General features: G+C 41.5%; 1 protein-coding gene across 5 annotated transcripts in view; it reads right to left on the reverse strand.

Annotated features, from left to right (window-relative positions):
* The window catches only part of IKZF1 (IKAROS family zinc finger 1), a 184,043-nt gene that overhangs the window by 86,311 nt on the left and 70,513 nt on the right, over positions 1-27,219 (reverse strand). For all 5 annotated transcript variants that reach the window (XM_082259859.1, XM_082259857.1, XM_082259860.1 and 2 more), the window contains exon 3: positions 25,867-25,989. In XM_082259859.1, the coding sequence (XP_082115985.1) occupies positions 25,867-25,989 (123 nt within the window). The remainder of the gene's footprint in view (positions 1-25,866; positions 25,990-27,219) is intronic.

The raw sequence follows: 27,219 nt of genomic DNA on the forward strand, positions 1-27,219 counted from the left end.
GATGGACAAAAATGCAGGCTTGTCAAATGAATATGACCCCCTAATAATAGAGAAGTTATAAAAGGCGTATGTCATAAAAATATATACCAGCCATGTCTCCTCAGCTCCTTCTCAGAGTTATTACATAGCCCGGTTGTTCATATATAACCAACTGCAGCCACCAGCCACATATGCTCAAAAACAGAAACAATAGTAGATGCTCCGCACAAAGATCCAGTGACACCTTTTATTCACATGTAACTCACACTTACAAAGATCACTAAGTTGTTGAATATATGCACAGATAATCACAGTATGACCATATATGATTATGTTTGATGAGCGTGATGTGATTACATGTATTTTTAGTGCTGCACATTGGTAATTGATATTGGTATTTATCATATAGTGACATTTTGAATGGAGTAATACTGCAGCTGCATTAGTTTGGATTTATTCAATAGTTTAAAATTTTGGGTTTGTGTATTTTTTTGTTTGCTGCATTTTTTTATATTTAAAGCACGGAGTAGGGATATATAATTTATATGTTTCTACTGCCACAGATGTAGTATTTACGTTGGTGGAATTAAAAGTGTTAATTCCTAACAGAATATTAGTTTGCTCAAACATGGTATATAATAAACAGTTGGCATGTTTTTCATAAAATACTATTTTTTTTCATCATTTTCTGCATCTCAGTGCTCCTGATCCACTCTAGCCATTCCTTTTTACATACTTGCATGCAGCATGGGCTGCATATCATTGCTCAAAAGTAGCTTTCAGTGGACCATGCCTACTTAATGTGTGTTGACACAGGAGCTCATTGTCACCACCATGTGTGCATATGACAACGGAAGAGCACAAATGGAAGATGTTCGTCACCCCATAAAAGTGCTTAACCACTTAATCCCCGGAAGATTTTACCCCCATCCTGACCAGGGGGTATTTTGCGATTCGGCACTGCGTGACTTTAACGGACAATTGCGTGGTCGTGCGACGCTGTACCTAAACAAATTTGGCGTCCTTTTTTTCCCACAAACAGAGCTTTCTTTTGGTGGTATTTGATCACCTGTGCGATTTTTTGATCACGCGCTATAAACAAAAAAAGAGCGTCAATTTTGCAAAAATAACAATATTTTTCACATTTTTTTATATGAAATTCCCCCCAAAAAAATGTAAAAATCAAAATTTTTTAACATTTTCGGCCAATTTGTTTTATGCTACCTATGTTTGGTAAAAAAAAATCGCAAAAAGCGTATTTTGATTGGTTTGCGCAAAAGTTATCGCGTTTACTAACAAAGGGAAAGATTTTTGTCATTTTTGTTGTTTTTTTTTTTAACGCGTAATGGCGGCGATCTGCGATTTTTTTTGCGGTACTGCGACATTGCGGCGGACAGATCGGACCCTTGACTGACATTTTTGACACTTTTGGGGTTACCAGTGACATTTCTACAGTAATCAGTGCTATATATATGCACTGTTACTGTAAAAATACACTGGTAGTGAAGGGGTTAACTTTATTTGGGAGGGAGGGGCTGTGTGTGTCCCTAGGGGCGTGCTTTCTACTGTGATTGGCTGTGGTTTCAGCTGTAAGGACACTGATCAACGGATCTACATAGTAGATCCATGTGATCAGTGTCTTTGCAGCGAGGAGAATGACAGGCAGCTTGTTTACACAAGCTGCCTGACATTCTCCCTCTCCCCCGCCGATCGCCGAGTGGCCGGCGGACATTGGGTCCGCTGGTCACACGCGTGGGGGGGTCCGTGACCACGCGGGAGCGGGAGCGGGAGCGCGCCTCCGGGGGCGCGCGCTCGCTCCCTAGACCCTCACAAGCAAGCAACGTAGCCCTACGTTAGTTTGCCTGTGAGGGGCTGACCGCCGACGTAGATAGTCGTGCGGCGGTCGGCAAGTGGTTAAACAAGGACCTTTATGGCAAGATCACTAGTTATATTAATAAACACAGCATATTCAAAACATTTAAAAACAAATATCAAAATGTAATTAACATGTTACATTAAAAAAAAAAAAAAAAACTCTTTGAACAGGTAACAGCATATGCTCTTATGTAGATACTCATTTTTTGTATTCAGTTCTCTTTATTTATTCAGTTATTCACATATCTTTGCTATATATATATATATATATATATATATATATATATATATAAGCTGCTTAGGTGGCATGACTTATGATGAAATGCTGGACGATTACCTTCCTCTTTTTCATGTCCTATGCTCTTTATCATGCAAAGTGCTCATCAGGAAAGGGTTCAAAGACAGTGCATAAGAAGTCAGTGATACATAGGTATAGCAAATAAACTTATACAAGCAAATTGATAGGAATTTCACTTTTAGGAGCTAACAAATTGTTCTATTTTTATTATATTTAATGTTGATATAAACTCTTACATATACCCAGTAAAGTGAACAGCCTCAGATTATGCACAGAGATGAGAAAAATCTCCCTACATAAGTTTTACATGTATATCGGCTGCCTTCAGCTTTCTATATTCTTAGATAATGCACATTGGGTTCCAAATTGTTCCTCCTGTTTCAGCAGTGGGAGGGGGGTCTAGGCATACACTGTGTGTGAGCTGATTGGAGGACAGCTACACAACCCCCCCCCCCCCTCTACATAGGCAGAGGAATAAAGAAACTTGCATAGCTGTGCTGTGAATAGACAAGCTCTCTGCTTATCTGTCTCTAAGTCCCTTCCCCGACACAAATCTTCAGCTGCTTTTATTTTGTGTGTCGGAGAACTTGTCAGAAGTTATCATGCTGATAACAGAAGAACAGAGCAGCAGAAAGACACAGGATTTGGGGGTTTGGAGAGCGATAGGTAAACACTAAAGATATATGTGCCCATGTCAGATTTCATGAATGGGGTTTACATCCACTTTATCTAAGAATACAGGTTTGACAAAGCGATAGAGAGATTTGATTTCAAATGAGAGATAGTCCTTCCAAATAAGGGACAGTTTGGAGCTATGCTTCAAGAAAATGTTATTTTTACTTATTTCCCCCTCCCTTTTAGTCCTGGTGACATGACAGGAACTCAGGAGAGGACATGACAGAAATTACATTTTGGCAGAACTTGCAATCTTTTGTAACTTTACCAAAAACCAAAAAAAAAAAAAAAGCGCATTCTGGGTGGAGTTCTTTTGTAATTTGAGGCTTTCTACTTCTGTTCTAGTGTTGTTAGTGTGCTAGTGTTCTAGGAAATAGGTAAAAGCAGACAGTAGACCTGGCAATAGAACACTGAAGACAGCTGGTAAATGCACTTATAAACGTCCATGTATGTCTGTGCCTTATGTAAAGCAGGTGTCTTTTTGGGATTCCTAAAGTTAAACTGTTGCAGTATAACATCAGGCACTGATAGGTTCCTACAGGTACAATTTCTAATTCAATCCTAAGTAGTGTGTGTAGGGAGCCCTCCAATCCCAGATTCATTATGTAACTGCTGCCTCAGCTTTGCTTATTTCATTGTTTTAGCCTGCTCTTGTCAGTCCAACGACCAGTGAGAGTTAATTTACAGGCTGCTTAGATACTTTCTGCAAGTGGTGGGATTGGCGCATAGTACCAAGCCAAGAACAGTCCAATGCTGCACTGCTCTTTCACGATCCAGAGGCTGTCCGACCACACAACCTAGAAACTGTGGCAGGTTCCCTTTAAACCAGGGGTGGGGAACCTAAGGCCCGCGGGCCGTATGCGGCCCCCGAAGCCATCTGATCCGGCCCTGCCATTGGGCTGCCTCCAGAGGGGAAGAGGAGAGGTAACGCCTCCTGATTACACACAGAGCGGGTTCCTCTGCTTACCCGGCGCAGCTGTTGTCATACAAAGTCACGCCTCCTACCTATGATAGACAGCACAGTGGTGACGTCTAGCACAGGAGTTGGTCCAGGAGGTGTGACTTTGTATGATAGTGCCCGCGCCAGGTAAGTAGAAGAACCCTGCTCTGTGTGTAATCAGGAGGCGCTCTAATCCCCATGCGCTCTGCATTGATTGGGGGCACTAATCACTCTGCATTGATTGGGGGCACTAATCACCCTGCATTGATGGGGGCACTAATCACTCTGCGTTGATGGGGGCACTCAACCCTCTGCATTGATGGGGCCACTCATCCCTCTGCAATAAGGGGGGCACTAATAACTCTGCATTGATGGGGGCACTAATCACTCTGCATTTTGAGAGGGGAAACCTGGAAAACCAGTTGCCAGTTGCAACATCATCAATACCAGCTAACATCACACCCCTCACCAAAGGGAAGCAGTTGCAGCCATCACATTAGGGGTGAGTTAATAAAATGTTTGACCAAATATAACAGGCACATTTTTAAGCTGATAATTTTGTACGGCCCCCGAATGATTTTAAAAATACCCAAATGGCCCTCGGCAGAAAAAAGGTTCCCCACCCCTGCTTTAAACTATCAAGTTAACTAGTAATATTATGTAGAACTAAATGCAAAATTTCTCATTTTTCATTTTGAATAGAGGAAGGGAGGGTTAAATGCCATCTCAATTTTTCTGCCATCTGTGTCCTATTGGGGAGATTTCCCTTTGCTTCCTGCCCCATAGCAAAAATGTATTTGATCTCCTGTGCGATTTTTATTTTTTGCTCTATAAACAAAAAAAGAGTGACAATTTTGAAAAAAAAAAAAATATATATTTTTTACTAACTACGGGAAAGATTTATGTCATTTTTATTGCTTTTTTTTTTTTTACTAGTCATTTTTTGCAGGACTGCGACTTTGTGGCGGACAGATAGGAGCCCTAACTGACATTTTTGACACTTTTTGGGGGACCAGTGACATTACTACAGTAATCAGTGCTAAAAATATGCACTGTTACTGTAATAATGACACTGACAGGGAAGGTGTTAACACTGTTGGTGATCAAGGGGTTAAATGTATGCCTCGTGGACCCATTTGTCTTGAATCAAGGAGGTCCACGGATCCAGAAAGAAGCAAAGATGTCCTTCCACGCCAGATACGGGTGAGTGTGCCCCTTCAGACAGAAGCGGGCTTGTCTGTGGTCCCGGAGGAACCCTCTCTCGACTTACCAGACCAGGGCCTCTTGGAACCCCCTGCGGGGTTAAGGGCTGACTTTGATCCCGAGGGACCAAAGCACCGCCTTTGGGCCGAGATGAAAGGGCCACGTTTGCGACGAGACTCTTTGTTCCTGGTAGTCTGTGGAAGTAGAGTACTCTTACCTCCGGTGAGCCCCTTAATTACCTCTTCCATAGAAGCTCTGAACAAGCGGTCTCCTACAAAAGAGAGATCAGTCAATACTTTCTTGGAAGCATGGTCCGCAGACCAGTATTTCAGCCATATCATGCAGCGAAGAGTCACCGATGTCACGGACAACCTACAGGCTAAAGGGGGCCGCATCTGGAGAGGCATCACAAATGTACTGCAACCCCTGGACCAACTGGCCCGCCAGCTCCGTCATGTCAGGAGGGGACTGTCCCCCTACCAAATCCTGGTGCAGAAACTTAGTCCATTCTGTTAAGGTCTGGGAAACCAAGGTTATGGCAAAAACCGGCCACAGAAACAAGGTATCGGACCAGAGATTCAGGTCTCCTGTCAATGCGGTCCTTAAAGTACGGAGAGTACTCCACTGGGAAAAGGGTGGCTTTATTCAACCTGCAAACTTGTGAGTCCACCACAGGTGGTACTGTCAGTTTCTTTAACAGGGACTCTTCAAAAGGATACCTTCTAGCAAAGTGTTTAGGGACCCCAACAGTGCGTTTGGGGGAAACTTAATGAATAGCGACAATGTTGTCGAAATAAGTGGGAAAGGGGAAAACCTTTGCCACTTTGGAGGCTCTGTGGGTACCAAATTGCACCGGTGCAGCCGATGCAGCAGTAGCTGCGTCCTCCAAGATCAAAGTTTCCTGCACTGAAATGATCAGCACATCCACTAGCGCTTTTTCATGCGCGGCTGTAGTGGAAGAGAAATCATCCTTACTATTAGAGCACTCAGGTTGCGTGGACGCAGACCCAGCAGGGTGACATGCATCCTTGGTGGCCAAATCAACCACAGAATCTGAGGAGACTGAGGATGCAAGTGAAGGTGGAGGATGCTTTTTGCTCGTCCTGACACAAGCTCCAGGGACTCCATGGTTAACCTGGAGACCGCCAGCAAAAAATTAAAAAAATTGCTGTAAAAATTCCCCCCACTGCTGCACCAGCGGTACCACAAGTCCCAGCGCACCAAATACTGATAACAGAAAGAGAGAACCAGCCAGCACCCACAGGGACTTACCACCCCCTCCTCAGATGCAGAGCCAGAGAGCCAGGCTGCACGCCGTGCGGCAATCCAAGAGAAAGAGGAAGTACAGGAACTGCCACTAGAGGCCTACTGCCGATTTACAGCTCCATAGGCTTCAAAAACATGGCTGACATATGATAGCAATGGGAAACTACAAGAAAATAGCTTCCGGACTACACAAACATGGCCACCGATTATACATGCAGCCATCCACAGCAAAATGTCAGCTACACGCGGCTCCCTGGACCCCCAGAGAACTCCCAGGTACACTTGGACAACAAGGGGGGACCCCGCCAGGGACCCTCACCAGGACCATCCCCCCAAAAACATTGTTTTGCGCAGATGGCCCCCCCGACCCCCAGCACCTGCTTAACACCTCCAAACAGAAAAGACAGGCATGAGTCCATCGCCCAGTCCAGCAGTTGATTGTAGTTCTCACAGGAATAGACATTAAAAGAAAAAATTCAGTTTAAAAACAAAAAAATGCTAGGACCAGAGATCTCAGCAAGGAACTAGGTCCTTACTCCTGACTAGGCAGAAAAAAAACTGAAGACCTATAGCATGAAGTGGGAGTATACCCCCTGCTACTGCCCTATAGGCGAAGTCAAACTTTTTTCCGACTAGTGTCCTATTCCTGTAGGGGGCAGCATAAACCCAAGGGTCTTGAAGATCTGGAGCTGTGCTTTTCAATGAACGAAAGAGAAATAAAGTTTTACATGTTTTCTTTATTCGTTAAAATTAATTGCTTATAATCATTAGTAGTTTAGGAGCAATGACTATATGTACTATTCTAAATTAATTAGTAAATAGAGTTCCACTCACTAAAACTGCAGCTTTAATTAAAACAGTTACATCATGGATATTCAGCTTTCCTCATCCTCTTATTACTTCTTCAACCTTCCAAAAATATCTTTTCCTTTCCATCAGATCCTGTTCAGCAAAATGCTACTTCTCCATGGTTAAAATTATTGCCTTACTTCATTTTTTAAAAGTAGTACTGCAATCTCCACAAGAAAAAAAGGAGAAGAGTGCCCAGGACATGAGAATCAATCTTTCACATTTGAAAATAAGATCATGTCCTCATTTCTCAAGGACAACTGGAAACACTATAAGCAATTGTTGCCTATTCATTTATGTTGCTGTTAGTTTCCAGTAGTTACATGTTCATTTAACATTAAGGTCATATTCACACTTGCGTACTTTAGCAGCAAACGCCCATGTGAGGGCCATGTTTGCACAGGAGTCGCATTCATTTCAATTAGGATGCAGTAGCTGCAGGGATAGGGGCTGCCTGCACAGAAATGAATGGATCACTCACGCATCCCCGTGCAGTGCACGGGAATACGCTGCGTTACTCCCATGTGAACAAAGCTGTACTCTAGCCTTACTTTCAGTCTTGCACAGTTGTTTATGCTCCTCTCCTGAAAATAGTTAGTTTGATTTCATTGCAAGCTGAACTTCCCATAGTGTGCATTAAAATCTCTAGCAAGGCAGATAAAATCTGCCTCATTTTTGCACTGAAGCACACCCAGCATCATCAAAGTCTTTCCTTCCCAGTATTTCCCCCAGCTTTCCCCTTTCATTAGTTGGATTTAAACTCTTTTATTAAGAACAATTGAGTACTGTCTGTGATATTTTTAAAATTTGCACTAACATCCAAATTTTCAGGACAAGCTTTCGGGTTGTACCCCCATCTTCAAGGTCCAAGCAGTAACTTGAAGAAACGGGTACACCCCAAAAACTTGTCCTGAAAATTTGGATGTTAGTGCAAATAAAAAAGTATTACAAACAGTACTCAATTGTTCTTGTTGCATATGCACTAGTACCGCTACAATCACCTAAAATTCTTTTAACCATAAAGGCACAGCATTACACGCAGACTTTATCTATGGTGATGTGCATGTCTGCCTAAGAGGGCCCACCCCCCCCCCCAAATCTATGGCATAGATCCCCTTTAGAGCAGGGTCCCCATAGATCCCCCTTTAGAGCAGGCCAGGGCAGGTCCCCCATAGATCCTCCTTTACAGCAGGCCAGGGTGAGGTCCCCCATATAGACCCCCCTAACAGCAGGCCAGGCAAGGGCAGGTTCCCCATAAAGTAGTTCCCCTTTACTTAGTCTTCTCAGTCATTAGTACTACTACTCTTACCTTTTTTTTTACCTGTCCCCAGACCCAGGCAAGATTTTCCTGCAGCACCACAGACCACACTTCAGGCTCTCTGGCCTCTCCCCCTTCTTCTTTGCTGTCCTCCTCCTCGCCACGCCGCCTCAGGCTGCCTGCAGCCTGACTGTTCTCTGCTGGTTCTCTCCTGCGCTGCGCTGGGTGGCCACTGCACAGTAAAGTGCCTCCCCCAGACAGCCCATCACCAAGAGATCACTCTGCACACCGGTCTCCACCACCACTCACTCCACAGTGGGCGGCGCCGGCTGGATCTATTTCTACATTGGATTTGGTCTGGAGCTGAGTGGCCGAGTCGCCAAGCCGAGGCCAGCCAGGGGCAGAGCAGACTCAGCAGCGGCCATGGCGGACCCTGCAAGGACCGCCGATCCCTGGACAGGGCACGAGGGTGATTAGGGTGTGCCTGGGCACACCCGGCGCGCAGCCTATGGTTAAGAGTATTACTGTGGCAGGGTGCTGTGTTGTTTTCAGAAAGCTATGTAAAGTATCCTGCCAGCCCCTTTCACCCACCATGATCTGCCTGCATTGCAAGGAGAGGAACAGAAACCCAGTGATAACATCACTGGGTCTAAAAGAATCTATATAATCGAAACTGAAAAGGCTTTATTTAAAAATGTTATTACCATACTGCTGGTGGTGGACAAGGGACAGCAATATATAAGCAGTCTAAACTTCAGCTGTAGTATGTATCCTCATTGGCTGTAATCCAATAACCTTTTTTATGAATTGTTTATCCATTGATATGGCATTTTGGCCCACCAGATCTGTTTTTAAACATGATACACTCAAATATGATTACATACTATACAAAGATCACCATTATAAATATTGAAAAACTGCTTGTCCTCTTGTTTCTATCCTACTATTAGGATCAGATCCCAGGAACTGCTATCTTGAATACCACCAGGCCCAGAGTTTAGCTACCTTCAGTATTGAATGGGAGCTTCGTTTCTCCTCCCTGGTCCTTGCCAATTTTGTTGGAGGTTTGAAACCCAAATTGAAGCCCCCTACAGCAGCAAAATTGCTATTGGTATGTACCCACCAACCACTCTCAGTTGGCGGCATCCATCGTTAAAACATTGCAGAGTTTTCCACTAATGATGACTTCCAATTTACATGAAAATTCCCTATCTTCTTAGGATCAACCCATGTATAAAAGCAGAGTGGCCCTCATAGTCTTGCTTGGCAAAACCCCATCACATTTTTGAAGGACTAACTTCTGACTTTAGGTATAATATTTTCCCACACAGAAGAAACACAGAAAATGTGATTTGGGTTGTCTGATGTTACGCTGTAATTGTCATTTCTCTGCTATGTAGGTTCTACTAAAAGGTATTGGTTTGCAGATGTGTGTTGTTTATGACTGCCCTCAAACAGTATATAAGGGCTTAAAATTCCCTCCTGTAAGTGTGGGTAGCACTGCAGCCCCTTTCCCACAAAGGTTAATGTTCCAAGGAGAGGACCACTGATCATTGCTCCTGTTACTAAAGTCTCCTATACACGCAACGAATTTCCGCCGACCGGTCGTCCGTCTTTTGTCCAGAGTGGTGTCTGTAGGTTGGAATGTGCTCTAGACTCCACACAAATTTTCCCGCACGACAGAATTCTACTTCAGAAGTGATGTCATGTGTTGGATTGCTTTCATTGTGTTCTTTCATCTCTGAGCATGCCTGGTCTTGCTCATAAGATTTTTCCCCATTGAAATCTGTACTAATGAGACGAAAATCGGACGTGCTTTGACGGTCGACAAAAATTTTATAGCCTGCACATCAGGATTTTTTCGGCCGAAAAGTTGGAGTCGGTTGTCAGAAGCATCATACTAACAAGCCGAAAATCGGCAGATCGGTCGTCGGACAAAATACCTGGCCGAATTTCCACTCGTGTGTACGGCCTTAAAGCTAAAAAGCAAGACAAGCTATAATAAATAGATATTGTTCAGCATTGTCATGTATGTCCCCCTCGGTCATGTAAGGCCCTTGATGTAGACTTGAGCTTCAGATACTCTCATGCTGCTATAGGGTACGGTAGAGTCCTCACTTTAGGAGGTATAACCACTCCACGCTGGACTCTTATTTGAGCACACTGGTTGTCAATCAAAAGCAAGCAGAAGCCTGCCGAGAAAAATAAATTGCATGTGCCTAAAAAATTTCACAGCTGCACACGTTTTAAATATAATCTCTGATATTTATGTGGAAACCATGCAGAAATGCATGGTCAACTAGAGTGGTTTATATGTGTCAGAAAAAAAGACATGACAATCTGACTGGAACTGCCCTGATAGTAGCAGCATTATCGGAAATGTGAATGCAAGTAAAGTGAACTGATGTCACAGAACACAGGGATATAAAGCAACATGTCTGGCTGGGTTTTGGACTCAAATTTAAAATATGGACAACATACAAATCTAATGAAATGAGTAAATAATAGTACAGACTTTAAAGTCCTTTATTGTCGCAGTAGCCAGGTAACTTAATTTTGTGCAATGAAGGATTTAATTTATTGCCAACAGAGTGGGATTTAATTATTTTTCCTTAACTTTTTTTTAATGGTTTGTTAATGTTTGCTAAAACTTTATTTAAAGAAAACTTGACAACATGACCCAAAAACCATGCAAAGTAATGCAACACATGCAATGAGTGACAGTGTATCCAGTGTCCAGTAAGTATTCCTAAAAGTATTTTATTGTTTGCTTTAATCATTTTTTTTATCACATAGTAACTATGCCTGGTTTTAGCTGGAAACATCTGCCATCCCCGCAAATCCTAGCCTGAAAGGGGCTGAGAAAATTCTGCAGATATTCTGTGGTATTTTATGAAACTCAGTTCCTGTTGAAGCCTTGAGAAACTAACCTTATCTCCTGCCTTTAGAGGACCAGAAGAAGCCAGCTGCCACATAAGCACTGGAGCAACTTCCTCCATTCCTGCTTTGTTTCCACAAAAGATGGTTTATGTGAAATTACAGCTACAGCATATCTGCCTAAAACACTCCTATATCTGAACCTGTTGCCTTCTCGAATGCCAAGCAGCCTCTGTTTACCTGACACTTACATGATGCTTAATGTTGGCCAAACAAAAAAAGTCAGTTGAATCACATCAGGATGCATTAATAAATGCATTTATTTATTTCCATATAAGTAGGTAGCGTTGAGGTTGATTTGCTAAACACAAATATACAGTGCATTGAAAGTCCAGTTGCTCTAGATCCAAAGAGAAGCTCTAAAATGAGGGGAAGCTCTGCTGATTTCTATCATCCAATCATGTGCAAGCAAAAATGCTGTATTTTTATTTTCCTTGCATGTGATTGGCTATTTTTTGCAAAGTGAAGCTTTACCTTATCTACTAAGCTCTGGAGCAAGTATACTTGCAAGGCACAGTATATTTGCCTTTAGTAAATCAACCCCAATGTGACAAAATGCCTTCTTTACCTATGGTTGGTACAACAGTAGCTCAAACCCCATTTAAATATAATACATTTGCCAAAGATAGTCAGAGACGTGATATACTGACACCACTCTTTCTTTTTATGTAACAGTTTTAATAGGCACTACAAGTATAAACAAGCAAATATTAATTACACGATATTAGTGATTCACACAGTATATTTATACTTTACAAAAAACACAGTGTGAATACACCCCCCCTATCATCTTCATCCAAGGAAGTTGCCATCTTAGCCTCTGTTTAACCCGCAACTGCCATGATGCTGCACATGTGATCAGCCATTGGATGGTTTGACAGTTTGGTTGGATGCACAACCAATGTGACAGCTAGTATGCCGGGAATATTAACTGTTTCTCATCAAATCCATGGGTTTACTTACACTTTAATACAATTTGTTTCAACTTACCCATGTAGCTGAAGTCAAGGTGTTAGTAACGATTTACTAACGAAAGTTGCACAAGGCTAAGGGGAGAAGTTATACTGCATACCTGATTGTATCAAGAAATGAAGTTTGTACTTACAAGTAATGTCCTAGAGAACCAGATCTCCATTTTGACTCTATTGGTGCAGTGGCAGACTGCAGCGTATTGACAACCAACCCTCCCACAGGGGAAATCACTTTCTATCCCCCCTACTCCGATCTCACTTTCCTGTTCCTTGCTAATCTTTTAATATGACATCATCCCACCTCTATAATTGTTGGTATAAGTCCACCTCAACCGCTAGGAGTCAAAAATGATGCCCTGGTCGGTTTTATTTAGGGGAGGTAGAATGAAGCTGCTGATTCCTTTTATTCAGATATGAACTTCCCTATTAAACTATTGGATACATCTACAACTAAACTTTTTGTACTGGATTATTAACTACTCATCCCTTTGTTCATGACTACTGTAATTTCTCTGGAGTGGAATGTATGCATCTGTTCTATGCCAAGTTGGTGACAGTATCAGTTGTCTGTCATGTGACGTTAAAAATAGTCAAAAAAAAAAAAAAATGAAGTTGAAAATGTTGTACTATGATATTTTACTTTGGTTGTTTGCATCAATGCTTTTGTACCTACAGAACATAAACAGTATTGTATGGAAAACTGGGACACACCACAGACCTAACCAAAATTGGGTTGCACTCATGCAGTTATTATGCAAAAAATATGTTGCCTTTAAGGAAATGTGAAATTCCTGTGTATACAACAGCTTTATCTGTACACCTGGATGTGCATCTGTTGGCAAGGCAAGCTATTCAGGATTACATCTACTATAAATGTAAGTGCAGTTACACCGGTAACTGTGGTTCCCACCTGACATGCACGGTTCATCTAAAGCAAATAAACACATTTTGGCTTAAATATGGGAACTAAAATACACGGCCAGAGTAGCCATAGTTATTTGCCAACACTTTGAAACTCTCACAATTTACAGAGGATAGTATCTGCGAAATACAGCAGTGCTAGTAGGCATTGCTTAACTCTGGGCACATCAAGCAGTGTGTCCACACCTGGCATATGAGGCTGCCAAGAGAAACAAATACAACCAGATATGGTGTTTGGCTTCAATTTAATAATGTATCTAAATCTGCTAGCTCTCCACAAGATTAAAGTGGTTCTAAAGCCTCAAGGTTTTTTACCCTAATGCATTCTTTTCATTAATGTAAAAAACCTGTGCTGCAGGAGCCCCCCAGCCCCCACCCCTTATTCTTACCTGAGTCCGATCCAATCCATTCCTGGGGGCACTGTCCAAAGAGGTGGGGCCTGGAGCGCTGGTCGGGGGACCCCAGATAAGGAGAATTTCGGGGTTGCTCTGTGCAAACCCATCCCTTTAACAATGCAGCTGTCTGCTGTGCCCCTTTATCCAGAGTGTGGACACTCTAATAAAGAAGATGTGTTACTGGCTAGATCACTAGGTGAAAAGAGAGGGAAAAAAAAGAAAAAACAATGCAGCCACCACATCTAGTAATTAATTAGCTGCAATATACTACATTTTTGGTTTTAGGTTTAACATGATATTAACCTCCTGGGCGGTAATCCCGAGTGTGACTCGGGGTGGATTTTTTAGGTTAGGATCGGTATCCCTGAGTCACGCTCGGGGTAGATGTGCAGAGCGCAGCGGTGTCTCTTACCTTGTCCTGGCGATCCAGTGATGATCTCTCATTGCTGTGACTGCCAGCCGAGAGTCCCGCCGCTCGTCTGTCGGTCCGATAACTTCCTAGTTCCGTTCCCTGCAGCAGCAATGCTGCATGGGAGCGGAACTAGGGAGGAAAAAAAAAAAAAAAAAAAAAACGTTGCACAAAACACATAACACATTTTTATATATATATATATATATATATATATATATATATGCATATATATATATATATATATATATATATATATATATATATATATATATATATATATGTATATATATATATATATATATATATATATATATATATATATATATACCTATATACACACGTATATATATATATATATATATATATATATATATAAAATTATATTATTGATTCGATTATAATTCATGCGTTATATAATATATATATATATATATATATATATGTGTGTGTGTGTGTGTGTGTATATATATATATATATATATATATACACACACACATATATATATATATATATATATATATATATATATATATATATATATATATAATATATAACGCATGAATTATAATCTAATCAATAATATCATTTTATTATATATATTATATATTATATAATAAAATTATATTATTGATTTGATTATAATTCATGCGTTTGTGTTTCAAATTTATCACATCTGGGATGTCTACTAGACTCTTGTTTTGGTCAGGTTTAAGTCAGTAATTACTAAGAATTGTAGGCCTGTAATACATAACGCCAATTTTCCATGAAAAAAATTGTACCGCTTTTGGTACAGAATTCCTGACATAATCATACCGCCAGGGAGGTTAAAAGCAATTTTTTTTATTTAAATAACATGTAAAATATGTCATACTTACCTGCTCTGTAAAGTGGTTTTGCACAGAGCTGGTAGCTCCTGGCTCCTCCCTCCCGTCGAGTGCCCCCAGGGCAAGCGGCTTGCAATGGGGGCATCCAAGCATGCATGCTCCCGAGCCATCGCTTTGCATGTCCATTCAGACACAGAACCGCGGCTTGGCCCCACCCCCTGTCTCTTCTCATTGGCTGTCTGGCTGTGATTGACAGCAGCGGGAGAGTCTCTGAGAGCCACTGCTCTCATGCACATTGCTTGATCGAGAGGGAGCTCAGGAAAGTATTGTGGGGGGGGGGGGGCTGGTGGGACTGCTGCATACAGGAGTTTTTTACCTTCATACAATCTATGCAAAAAACCTTCAGCCTTTAGAACCACTTTAAGACCGGAAGGATTTGCCCCCCTTAATGACCAGGCCTGACTCGCCTGACCCACGCATTGGCTTCCCCGCTGCAGAGTGGGGGCGGGAGCTCGCCGCCGGTGGCTGCACTCCCCCCTAGCTTCCCGCACGCGACCGACATCTACGTCGGTTTGCGCAGGAGAGCCACCCTGCCGCAGTAAAAATGCAGCGGGTGGATGGGAAATGGTTAATACTGCTTTAAAATTATTTTGGACTCTTTTATCCAGTTTGGGTCTGGTGCTTCTTTCTTTTTTTTTTTTTTTCTGGTGCTTCTTTCTGTTTTTTAATGTTTTGAAGTTACATTTTAAGGCCAGAGCATTTAGCATTGACATAAACGACCTTTTTAGACAAATCTGCTCATATCATCTGCAAATGGCCTCTCTGATATCAGGGAGGTTTTTAACAGAGTTGCCATATAGTTGAAGCAGTTTTCATTGTCAAAGATGAACTTTTACCATGGGTATCACGCTACCAATTTAAAATGCATAACCACAGGTTTCTTACCGTCTAAGCAGTCCAGAGGTCATTGTATACCCTACAAGGGATGTTTTTTTTTTAATATTCCATTCATCCATAAGGCACTGGACTCTAGATGATTACTGGTTCCTCGTTTCTGTCTGATAGGGTTCTGGGGAATTTTGTTTTACGCACATTTTCTACACTGTTCCTCCCACACACACCGTTTTGCTACATTAAAGTATATTTAAACTTTATTATTTAAATTTGCCATTTTCTCCAATGGCTTTTCCATAGAATTATTTACCTGTTGGGCCTGTAGTATCTTTCCCTGTATTTTAGCAAAACTGCGCTGCAACAGGACTGGAGGAAAGAGGCTTGTGTATGCCTTGTGTATGCAACTACTTACTAAGTAACTAAAAACAAGCCCAAAAACCTTTTTCTATTGCATACTGTATATTATTATACTGTATAATTATATACAGAAATGTATTTGCTGTGGCTCAGTTCTATGTCTTCAATGCATCAAATTTATTTTAAACTGTAAGACTTTTCCCAAATTATGCATTTCTTCATGAGTGTACAACTTCTGTGTCAGTGGTAGATGGATTACTCTAGATAAACCTCCAGTTAAAAAGTTTATCAGCATAGAAGAGATGGACCCAGTAGATAATGATGACTTCCCCTAACAGTAGATTTGATCAGAAGGCGCTACTGCATCCGTCCTGAAAACTCACATACCTCAACTTCCAGTGAAAAAACACAGTTTTTCCTTTAAACTCTATTTTACTAATTATCACATAAAAAATCATACACATAAAGAAATTCTGCTTGGATTTGAATGAATAAATACAAGTAATGCCAAACGGCTATAGTCTTTCCAAATTATGATTGCGAAGTTCTATAGGAGCTTAAAATCTTGTTAGAGACAGGTTCAGGAAGCAGCTGCATGCCCCAGAGACAATAATAAGGCACACTAAGACCTTGTGTGGACAACTGGGAACTTAACACAATTACAATAAAAAAACAGTATCCACTTCCTCTCATCCCTGAACTCTTTCAAAGGTTTAGAACTGCTCGGACCTTCACCAAATTAGACCTCTGAGGCGCCTACAATCTTGTTCGTATCCGGGAGGAAGACGAATGGGAAACAGCATTCAGAACTCAGTTCGGAAACTTCAAATATCTCGTCATGCCGTTCGGATTGTGTAATGCTCCAGCCACATTCCAACACTTTGTGAGTGATATTTCAGAGAATTTCTTGACAACTTTGTGATCGCCTACCTTGATGACATCCTTGTCTTTTCTGCCACCCTGGATCTCCACATAACTCATGTGAAGAAGGAACTTTCTACCTTAAGGAAGCACAATGTCAAGGCATAGAAGTGTGAATTTGAAAGGATGTCTATCCAGTTTCTGGGTCTTAATATTTCTACTGATGGGATCGCAATGGACCCACAAAAGGTGAAGGCAATCCTGGAGTGACTAGCCCCTTCAGACAAGAAAGGCATCCAACGGTTTGTTGGCTTTGCCAACTTCTACCGGAGATTTGTGAAGGGCTTTTTTGCCATTATCGTGCCCATTACCCAGCTGACGTGCCAGCAAGCCCGGTTCCAGTGGTCTCAAGAAGCTCAGGCAGCCTTCGACAAGCTAAAGGGTCTGTTTATCTCCGCACCAGTATAACAGCATCCAGACCGGCCTTGCCCTTTGTGTTGGAAGTGGATGCCTCAGAAGTAGCCACAGGGGCAATTTTGTCTCAGCTCTGTCTAATGCTCTACTCTATCCTGGTGCTTTTTTTCTCTGAAAATGAGTCCCCCAGAAAGGAATTATGATATGGGTGATCGGGAACTGTTGGCTATTGAATTTGCCTTGGAGGAGTGGAGATATTTGCTGGAAGGGACCTCTCATCCCATTATGATTTTTACAGATCATAAAAACATGGGAAGGCGCATGACCTCTCCTGAATGTTCCCGGATACCCCTGAAGCAGCTGAACCAAGTACTATTCTGTCAGCACAAAATTTTTTGCTTATCCAACTAGATTTGACGACATCAATAATATTGTAAGCATCCATCCAGTGTACTGAATCAGAGGTGTCTTCCTTTCTGTGGCACCAGGCCAAGATTTCTGTTCCCCAACAAGTCAGACTTCAGGTCCTAAAGATTTTTCCAACTGGCCGGACATTTTGGAATACAAAAGACCTCGGAACTTGTCCAGCCATTCTTTTGGTGGCCCAATTGAAGACAGGATTGCAAAAGTTATGTCAGCTCCTGTATTACTTGTCAGCGCAACAAGGGGTCCAACACCAAGTCCTGGGGTCTGTTGAGATTGCTACCAATCCCTGAGCAGCCCTGGAAAATGATTTCTTGGACTTTATAGTGGACTTGCCCCCTGTGAAGGGTTCACCATCATCTTGGTGGTAGTTGATTGCATTTCCAAGATAGCACACTTCCTGCGTATGATAGGTACTCCCTCGGCTCTGGAGACAGCAAAGGTGTTCATAAAAGAAATAATCAGGTTGCATGGACTACCAGATAACATTGTGTCTGACAGAGAGGTGAAGTTCACCTCAAGATTCTGGAGAGCTCTTTGCAGGACTTTGTCTATTGAAGTATGTCTATCTTCCGCTTACCACCCACAGAGCAGTGGTCAAACAGAAAGGACAAACCAGACCTTATTAACAATATTAACAATGTTTCTGTACCTGCGCTCATGATTGGGTGTCCCTTCTTCCCTGTTCAGAATTTGCATACAATAATTCAGTGCACACTGCTACTAACCAGTCCTCATTCTGTGCTAATTATGGGTTCCATCCCTCTTTCATGCCAAACTTAACCAGAAGCATCAGTTTCTGCAGTTCAAGATTGATTAAACGTTATTCAAATTATATATATATATATAAAATATGTATTTGTATGTAAATATTAAAGTGGTTCCTGAATGTTTTTTCCCTAATGTATTCTAAAAACCTTCTGTGGCAGAGCCCCTCTCCCCCCCCTCTCTCCCCCCCGCACCCCCTAATACTTACCTGAGCCTGATCTTGATCCAGCAATGTGCAAGAGAGCAGTGGCTCTCTCAGCTCTCCCCTCTCACTGGACAGATTGACAGCAGAGGGAGCCATTTGCTCCCGCTACTGTCAATCAAATTCTGAGATGAGGGAACCGGGGGTGGAGTGCGAGTTTTCCTGTCTGTGTCAATATCTGCTTTCTATGGGGGGCACTCACTGAAGAGGTGGACCTAGGATCATCGGGGGACCCAAGAAAAGAAGGATCTGGACTGCTCTGTGCAATTCCATTGAACACAGCAGGTAAGTTTAACATGTTTATTCTTTTTATGAAACAAAAAATTGAAACTTTTCTATGGCTTTAAATACTGCAATTTTGTTTAACTAGCAGGTAGAGTTTTATTGTCATCTCCTCCAGAGACTGCGTAGTAGTCTGTTTAAAATCCTGCAGTATACAGAGCTCCATAGCTCAGCCTGTATTTTTTACTTGGCAGGCTGCTACTGTTGAGTTGCTTCTTTAGAGACCCATAATGCTTTGAAAATTCATATTAAACAGTTCATATTAAAATAAATATTGTATTCACAACTAGACAAAATGTAACAACTTCGGTCCCCAGTCTTTGTTCTCCCTAAATCCCTTTTAGTCCTAGAGTGTTTTTTTCATTTCACCGCAGTCAAAGTTCTGCACAAAATAACTTTTAGTGATTGTAGTCCATCCTAACATATTATACCTCCTTTTTTTGGGCTAGATAGGGCTTTAGTTTGGTAGCACATTTGGATACATATATTTTTATTTCCTTGCTTTCAATAGTAAAATATTTAAAAAAAAATAATTTTCCTTTCATTTTTTCCAACCCAACATTTATATAATTTGCACACCCCATTAATTTACCACAAAACATAATCAAAAGAGTCTGCTGATTAAAATGATATCACATTAGTGTGACCTTTATGTAAAAAAGAGGAATAGCAAAGCTTTATTACCCTTTAGATGCTACACTGCCATGCATGCAGGGTTTGCACAAATTGTAAGCATAACCATTAACCCTTTACCCTATACAACTGTATGTGTGGCCACAAAAGGGTGGGCCTAACGCCCACACACCACACATATGCATCGCTGGGCAGGCATCGTTTATGTGCTGGGAGCATGTTTACTGCATGCTCCCAGCGCAAGGGCTGAGCTGTCGCACATAAATCTGTAGCTGGCAGGACCGGCTTTCCATCATGTGTCCACTGTGTCATATGATCAATTAATATCAACATGCTACTTATTTAAGATTAAGGTTTTGTTTTTGAACCCCTGGATAGGACAAACTGAATTACAGTATAATGTATGTGTGGTTATGTGTGGTTTTGATATGTTGTCAGAACATAAAATGTTGATTTATGTTGATAATTCCACTGTAAGTATGTTTTGACAGTGAATATACGCTGTGTTGTAGTTTCCAGAAGAGAAAACACATTAGCTTCTCACTTGGCTTTGTAATACAAAATGTCTAAAATTGCATTCTTTAACAGAGAGTCTGATAATGCTTAATGCATTTATTAAAAAAAAAAAAAAAACACACATCTATTTTACAGAAGAAAAAAACGAAAAATAGAGATGCTGGATTCTAGATATAGAAAGCATTCTTCCAGTTGAGAGGTGAATCATAAAGCCAGCATAATTTAGAGGCACCGATTCCTCAATGTCTCATCGCAGGAAAGCTGACCTACCAGGAACACTTAATGAAAAACAAACAAGAAAAAAAACAGCACATGGAAAACCTTGTTGACTGCACAAGTCAATGTGTTCAGATGTATGGTGAAGCGAAGAGCAGAACACTAGCAAATTTCATGCTCGAGAAGAGGAAGAGTCTCCGACTAACTTTCCAAACTACTATAAATACAATTGCTATTTTAATGTAAAATGCAATGGTTCTCTTTTAGGGTTGAAAGATGCGAAAAAGCAGAATAACAGAGGCACTTTATTACCTCTGTAAACTCCTAAACCACATTAATGTAGAGGTAAGTCACAGATGATGTTTATTAGAGGTACCAGCATATAGCATAGCACGCTTTCTGTGCATCTTAGTGCCGTATTTGTAATTTCATATTTAGTGCTAACTACACTTGTGAAAAAATTGGACCAGTGTCACACTAATACCCCCATAAATCTCTATGGGGGGGGGGGGGGGATTGCAAAATACACAATTTGTAATCTAACTAGAAGCTCTTCTACAACATCTCCTGCTTCTGTAGTCAGTCAACCTTTCCTGAGTACAGGCGGTCCCTGAGTTACAAACATCTGACTTACAAACGACTCCTAGTTACAAAGGGAGAGAGACAACAGGAAGTGAGGAAAAATATAGCCTTAGGAAGGGAAATTCACTCCCGTAAGAGTTTTCATGGGAAAAAGGTGTCTCCACTGAAGCTTTATCACCAATCCTTGATTCCACAACAACCCAAAATTTTCAAAATGCAGTTGTCATAGGGACAGAAAGTGAGGTGAAATCTTCTGAACAGGGGCACAGACAGCAAAACAAAATTTACAAGGGTGTTAACCCTACCCTATGATATCCAAAAAAAAAGGTAAAAATGATTATTTTGGCTGGAGCTACACCTAAAAAATGTACCTGTTCCGACTTACAAACAAATTCAACTTAAGAACAAACCTACGGACCCTATCTTTTTTGTAACCTGGGGACCGGGACCGCCTATATAAGGGAATTGTCATGAACATTTTGATGTACTGTTTTTAGAAGTAAAGCACATTTTTAAAGGGTGCCTTTGACTATTTCTTGAATGTATACCCTTTTAAATTAAATGCTACCAACAGATGTCTACATTTTTACCACACCATGAGAAAGCCAATGGAAAATGCTAAAGATTCAAACTGCACCAAGTTGCATAAGCTTCTCACAATACTTTTTTCTTCAATCTAATGTGGAACAAATGGATCACATGAAAGTTTAGGACTGATGTGAGGTGCAGGTGGCAGATGAGTCAATCTAGGATTTCAGTTGAGATCATGTGGCATAGCAAACTGATATGGAAGAATACATCTTTAGACTAAGACTATGAAACAGTCATGCTCCACTGCCTAAACAATATTCTCTCAGCTATAGGTAACATATTCTGAACTTTAGCCTAGCACGACATAGGGAAAATTATTAATATATAAAGTGTATCGGTTCAGAGGTTTCCCATTTTTTGTGTCATTCACAAAAAGCTTGCTACTACACTATATGAAGGTGTCATATTATAACTTCTAGGCAGTAGCTAAACCCACGCCAGTAATAATCAGAATATACTTTTTACCCCTTAGTAATTTTTGCCTTTATAAAAAAAAAACTACCTAAATTAGGTGGAATATCCATATATTTTTATGAACAAAGGCCATGGAAATTATGTAATGTATTCATATTTTACCAATCAAACATTTAGAATAATTTCATAACCTGCACATTTCAGCTATAACATCATAAAAGCAGTCAAAGCAACTGTAATCAGTTAAAACAGAAAATATATATACAATATATATACATACTATATAAATATATTATACTAATGAGGACAGGGCTTTATGAATCATGAGCCTGAAAGTGCGAAATGCTTATTTTTTACATTAAAATATTAACCTCCTCACATCCGCGCTACAGCCTATATACGGCTGCAGCGCGGACTTGAATTTTCGGGAGGCCGTTTTTAAACGGCCTCCAGTGACACGCCCCCCCCCCCCGCGCGCTCCTGCGAGCGCGCAGCGGGGAGAATCTGTGTCGGCCGATCACAGATCGTGGTGAATGGCCAATCACAGCGGCCATTCACCACGTGATCAAGCCGTCCAATGAGAGATGATCTCATATGTAAACACTGCAGTGTGAGGAAGGAGGGGGAGCCGACAGCCGCTGGGGACACAGAGACATGTAATCAGGGCACTGATCACCAGTGCCCTGATTACTGAAGGTAAAAAAAACACACACATTGCCCCCCCATCAGTGCCCACAGTGCCCGCCATCAGTGCCCCCATCAATGCCCACAATCAGTGCCCATAGTGCTGCCAGTCAGTGCCCATCAGGGCCTGCTCATCTAGGCACTGATGAGCACTGACTGGCAGCACTATGGGCACTGAGTGTGGGCACTGATGGTGCTGCCCATCAGTGCTCATCAGTGCCGCCCATCAGTGCTCATCAGTGCCACCCGTCAGTGTCCATCAGTGCCACCCGTTAGTGTCCATCAGTGCTGCCTATCAGTGCCCATCAGTGCCACCCGTCAGTGCCACCTCTCAGTGCCCAGACGTGCCACCTCTCAGTACCCAGCAGTGCCACCTCTCAGTGCCCAGCAGTGCCGCCTATCAGTGCCGCCTATCAGTGCCGCCTATCAGTGCCACCTATCAGTGCCGCCTATCAGTGCTCATCAGTGCGGCATATTAGTACCTCCTCATCAGTGCCCATAAGTGCCACCTCATCAGTGCCCATAAGTGCCACCTCATCAGTGCCCATAAGTGCAGCCTATCAGTGCCCATAAGTGCAGCCTATCAGTGCCCATCAGTGCCGCCTCATCAGCACACATCAGTGAGGGAGAAAAATTTATTTTCAAAATTTACTAGCAGAAAATAAGAAAAACTTTTTTTTTTTTTTCAAAATTTTCTGTCTTTTTTCTTTTTTTTTGTAAAAAATAAAAAAACCCAGAGATGATTAAATACCACCAAAAGAAATCTCTATTTGTGTGAAAAAAATTATAAAAATTTCATATGGGTACAGTGTAGCATGACCGCGCAATTGTCATTCAAAGTGTGAGAGCGCTGAAAGCTGAAAATTGGCCTGGATGGGAAGGGTGTTTAAGTGCACAGAAGGCAAGTGGTTAAGTGAGTTATACTTACCTGCTCTGTGCATTGTATTGCACAGAGTGGTCTCTTACCTCCGCTTCTTAGCTCCCTCTTGACTCCTCTTCTTCTCCAAGTGCCCCCTCAGAAAGCCGATTGCTATGGTGGCACTCATGAAGTCATGCACCCAACCTGGGATGTGTGCATTTATAGAAATACACAGCGGGCTCAGCTACACCCTCCGCTCCCTCCTCATAGGATTTAAATGACAGCAGCAGGGGCCTATGGCTCTCGCTGCTCTCAGAAACTCCCATAAATGCAGGAAGAGAGGGACAAGGACAGCACTGGATTGAGACAGGACTTAGGTAAGTGTTTAGGGATGGTTGGAGAGTGGAGGGGGGGGGGGCACAAGTATTGTCTTCACTTTAAAAAGAAAAAAAGAGCACACCTTTGTTCATATTTATTCTTAACTATTACTGTCAACTAAATTGATAGCTCTGGCCCGCCCCCTTCCATATCTCGTTATTGTTTAGTGGGTCAACCCATCATAGTGATGGGTCAATAGTGAAGTCCTTGAGGTGGAGGGGGAATAACAATGCCACAGTATCATGTACTAGCTCAGAGTACCACAATATTATATATCAGCTCAGAATGCCTAATTATTTATATATCAGAATACAATGACCATACTGTCATATGAAAGCACAGCGACACTTTATTATACATCAACTCACAATGTCACATTACTATATACAGTAACAGGTCAGAGCGTTACTTTATTGTATACTGGTTTACAGCATACAATTATTATATAATGTATTAACTCAAAAGTCCTTTGGATTATTTTCCTGCCTTCTGCTTCACCTCCACCTCCCGAGGGGCATTCTCACAAAGATGTCCAGTACAAACACTGAATATTCATGTGCCCACAGGTTGTCAATACTGCTAGAGCTGCCCTTGGCTGCCTGCTAACTGCTGGTGGCATCACCTCTTTCCTTAAACAGCAGCTGCCAGAATTCTCAAATACTTAGAGCTGCCCTCAAAAAAAAATGGCTGAGGAAAACCTACTTTGTCACAATATCATAGCTGATCTACAGGAAATACACCATGATCGGCATCAATGATCAGATGGACGGACTCACATCAACCACTTGCACTGGGCAGGACTCAATCCAAATGAATCCTTCATGCAGACCCCACTGTTGTGCTGAATGTATTGGTGTGTGAAGTCACACACAGTAGTAATACCACCTCTCCACACAATTCCTCTTCAAGGAATTGTAATTGTGTGGAGAGGTGGTATCATCACTGTGTGTGAATTTACACACCGATACATTCAGCACAATAGTGGGGTCCGCATGAAGGATTAATCTGGATTGAGTCCTGCCCAGTGCAAGTGGTTGATGTGAGTCCACCTATCTGATCATTTTGGAAGTTTTTCTTCACGCCCCAATGAAGCCAGACAGAGCAGTAAAAACGGACACAAGAAAGAACCCCACCCTAAAATATCTCATAATAAATACGTTGCCCTATTTCTTAGCAGCTTTGAAGCAGTATGAAACACACCAACAGGGGTGCTTACAACGATCAGCTTTTATTTGTTCATGTAAAACACCACTCCAGACTGACAATGCTGCTGTCCAAAGGTGCTCCTGTGCTCTTTCATTCAGAGTGTTGGCAGTCTAATACAGGTGCGTTATTGGCCAAAATCACCAGGTGAAAACAAAGGAAGAAAGTCTATAAAGAAAACTTAAGCAGCCACCACATCTAAAGATTGGAAGGGCTGCAATATATTCCATTTTTGGTTTTGGCTTTAAGATATAAAACTTTTAACATTCATATCTATCAAATAAATTGACTGGTTTGGGGCCCACTTTTTGTCAAATATGCTCCTTAATGATCTGAAATCTCAAGACAAAGACTCGAAAACAGGGATCCTCAAATTATGGCCCTCCAGCTGTTGTGGAAATACAAATCCCATAAGGCATTGTAAAACTCTGACATTCACAGACATTATTAGGCATGATGGGAATTGTAGTTCCTGAACCACTGGAGGGCCATAGATTGAAGACCCCTGCTCTAAAACGTATAGCCCCTGCACAAACTAATGATGTCATTCCACACCAAATTCAGACTTAAATGTGGTAACTACAGAAAATATTGTTCTTGTGTTTACAGGGTACCTAATGCTATGGAAATTGATGCTGTGTATAACAATGTTTAAAAGGACTACTAAGGGGGAAATTGAGGATTCAAATGTACCTTAGTCTTACACCTGGCACCTGGTTTTATAGCAGCCACTGTTGAGCTACTTGAATTTTCTAATCATGGTGAATTCAAATAAAGGCTCGTACCAAGTGATTTCTCATTCTTCGCATTTTGTTGTGATGCTGTGTTGGTGGAGAGATCTTCAGGCATAGGCATGGGTTCATCGTTGTCATCCAAGCTGTCACTCAAGGTAGGACTTGGGGGGTTTCCTATTAGGCAAGGAGGTAAATTAAAAAAATGTCAAAATGTATTGTTCATTTGATAACCTGGAATATTGATGGTGGCATACAGGTCTGTCATGGAAGTCACCAACATAGAAAGACAACACCAAGAAAGAAGGGCAATGTGTTTCTGCCATTTTTAGAAAATAATGCTAAACCAACTTGCTCTATATCCACAATATCATTCATTTTAAATTTATAAAGACATCTGCAGAACATCTGCAGAATATATGAATGGTAATAAGTAGCACAAAGATGCAATATTTGTTATGAACACTATGAACTAATGCCTGTGACTAAGCCTTCCATAAGGATGCTGTACATGGCTTGCTATGGTGCGCACTTGATTGGGGCAGAATCACTGGTGGGGGACCCTAAGAAAAAAAATAAAATAAGGGGCTTATAATCGCTTTACGTGCTTTTATGCTTGTATTATGCATGGAGAAAATCTGATATTTCTAAAAATAAAAAACAGCATATTAAGACTATTGGCTTGATTTATGATGCTGCAGACACACATAAGGCGTGATAATTTATCTCTCAAACTATTTTATTATATTGCATAATATTGGTTGTAGGGCCACTTTAGCATTCCCTAAGAACTGTTTCAGGTTGGTGAAACAGGCCTTCTATATCTAAATAGACACAACACATATAAATTCATGTTGTATAGGTAGTATAATACACATGTGTAGTTCTTTCTATATCAGTCTGCTCAAATATCACTCCAGCTGAACTCTAGGCATCTGAATGCACAGCTGAAATACACACATATGAACAGTCTTGCCTCTGAAAACTCCTGCTCCTAATGTGATACTGACAGTAGTGTGCAAGGCAGTAAAACTTGACTTGATAGTTCTGCCCGTTCTTCTCTACTAAGGCCGGCCATAGATGGAGTCATTTCTTTCCTGCAACCTCTGGCTTTATTCCCCCATCAACGCAGACAGTGTTGACAGGGAAATCCCTCTCGCTGAGCCATTGTGGCTCTAACAGCCACTAGAATATTTGCATGTAAAATCCGGCAGGTTGGTTGTACCCAAATTGATTGATCAATCAACTTGGGTGCATTCAGCCTGCCCATACATGGTTCGAATCTTGGTCAGGTCCTGCTGAACCGGCTGGAATTCAAACCATCTATGGCCAGCTTTAATCCTACTGTACCGAGAAATACAGGATGCAAATATAAATACTATTTCAGATACGTTTACTAGTTGAAGT

This window comes from Pelophylax lessonae, assembly GCF_965119305.1.
Source record: "Pelophylax lessonae genome assembly, chromosome: 5".
Classification (NCBI taxonomy): Eukaryota; Metazoa; Chordata; class Amphibia; order Anura; family Ranidae; genus Pelophylax; species Pelophylax lessonae.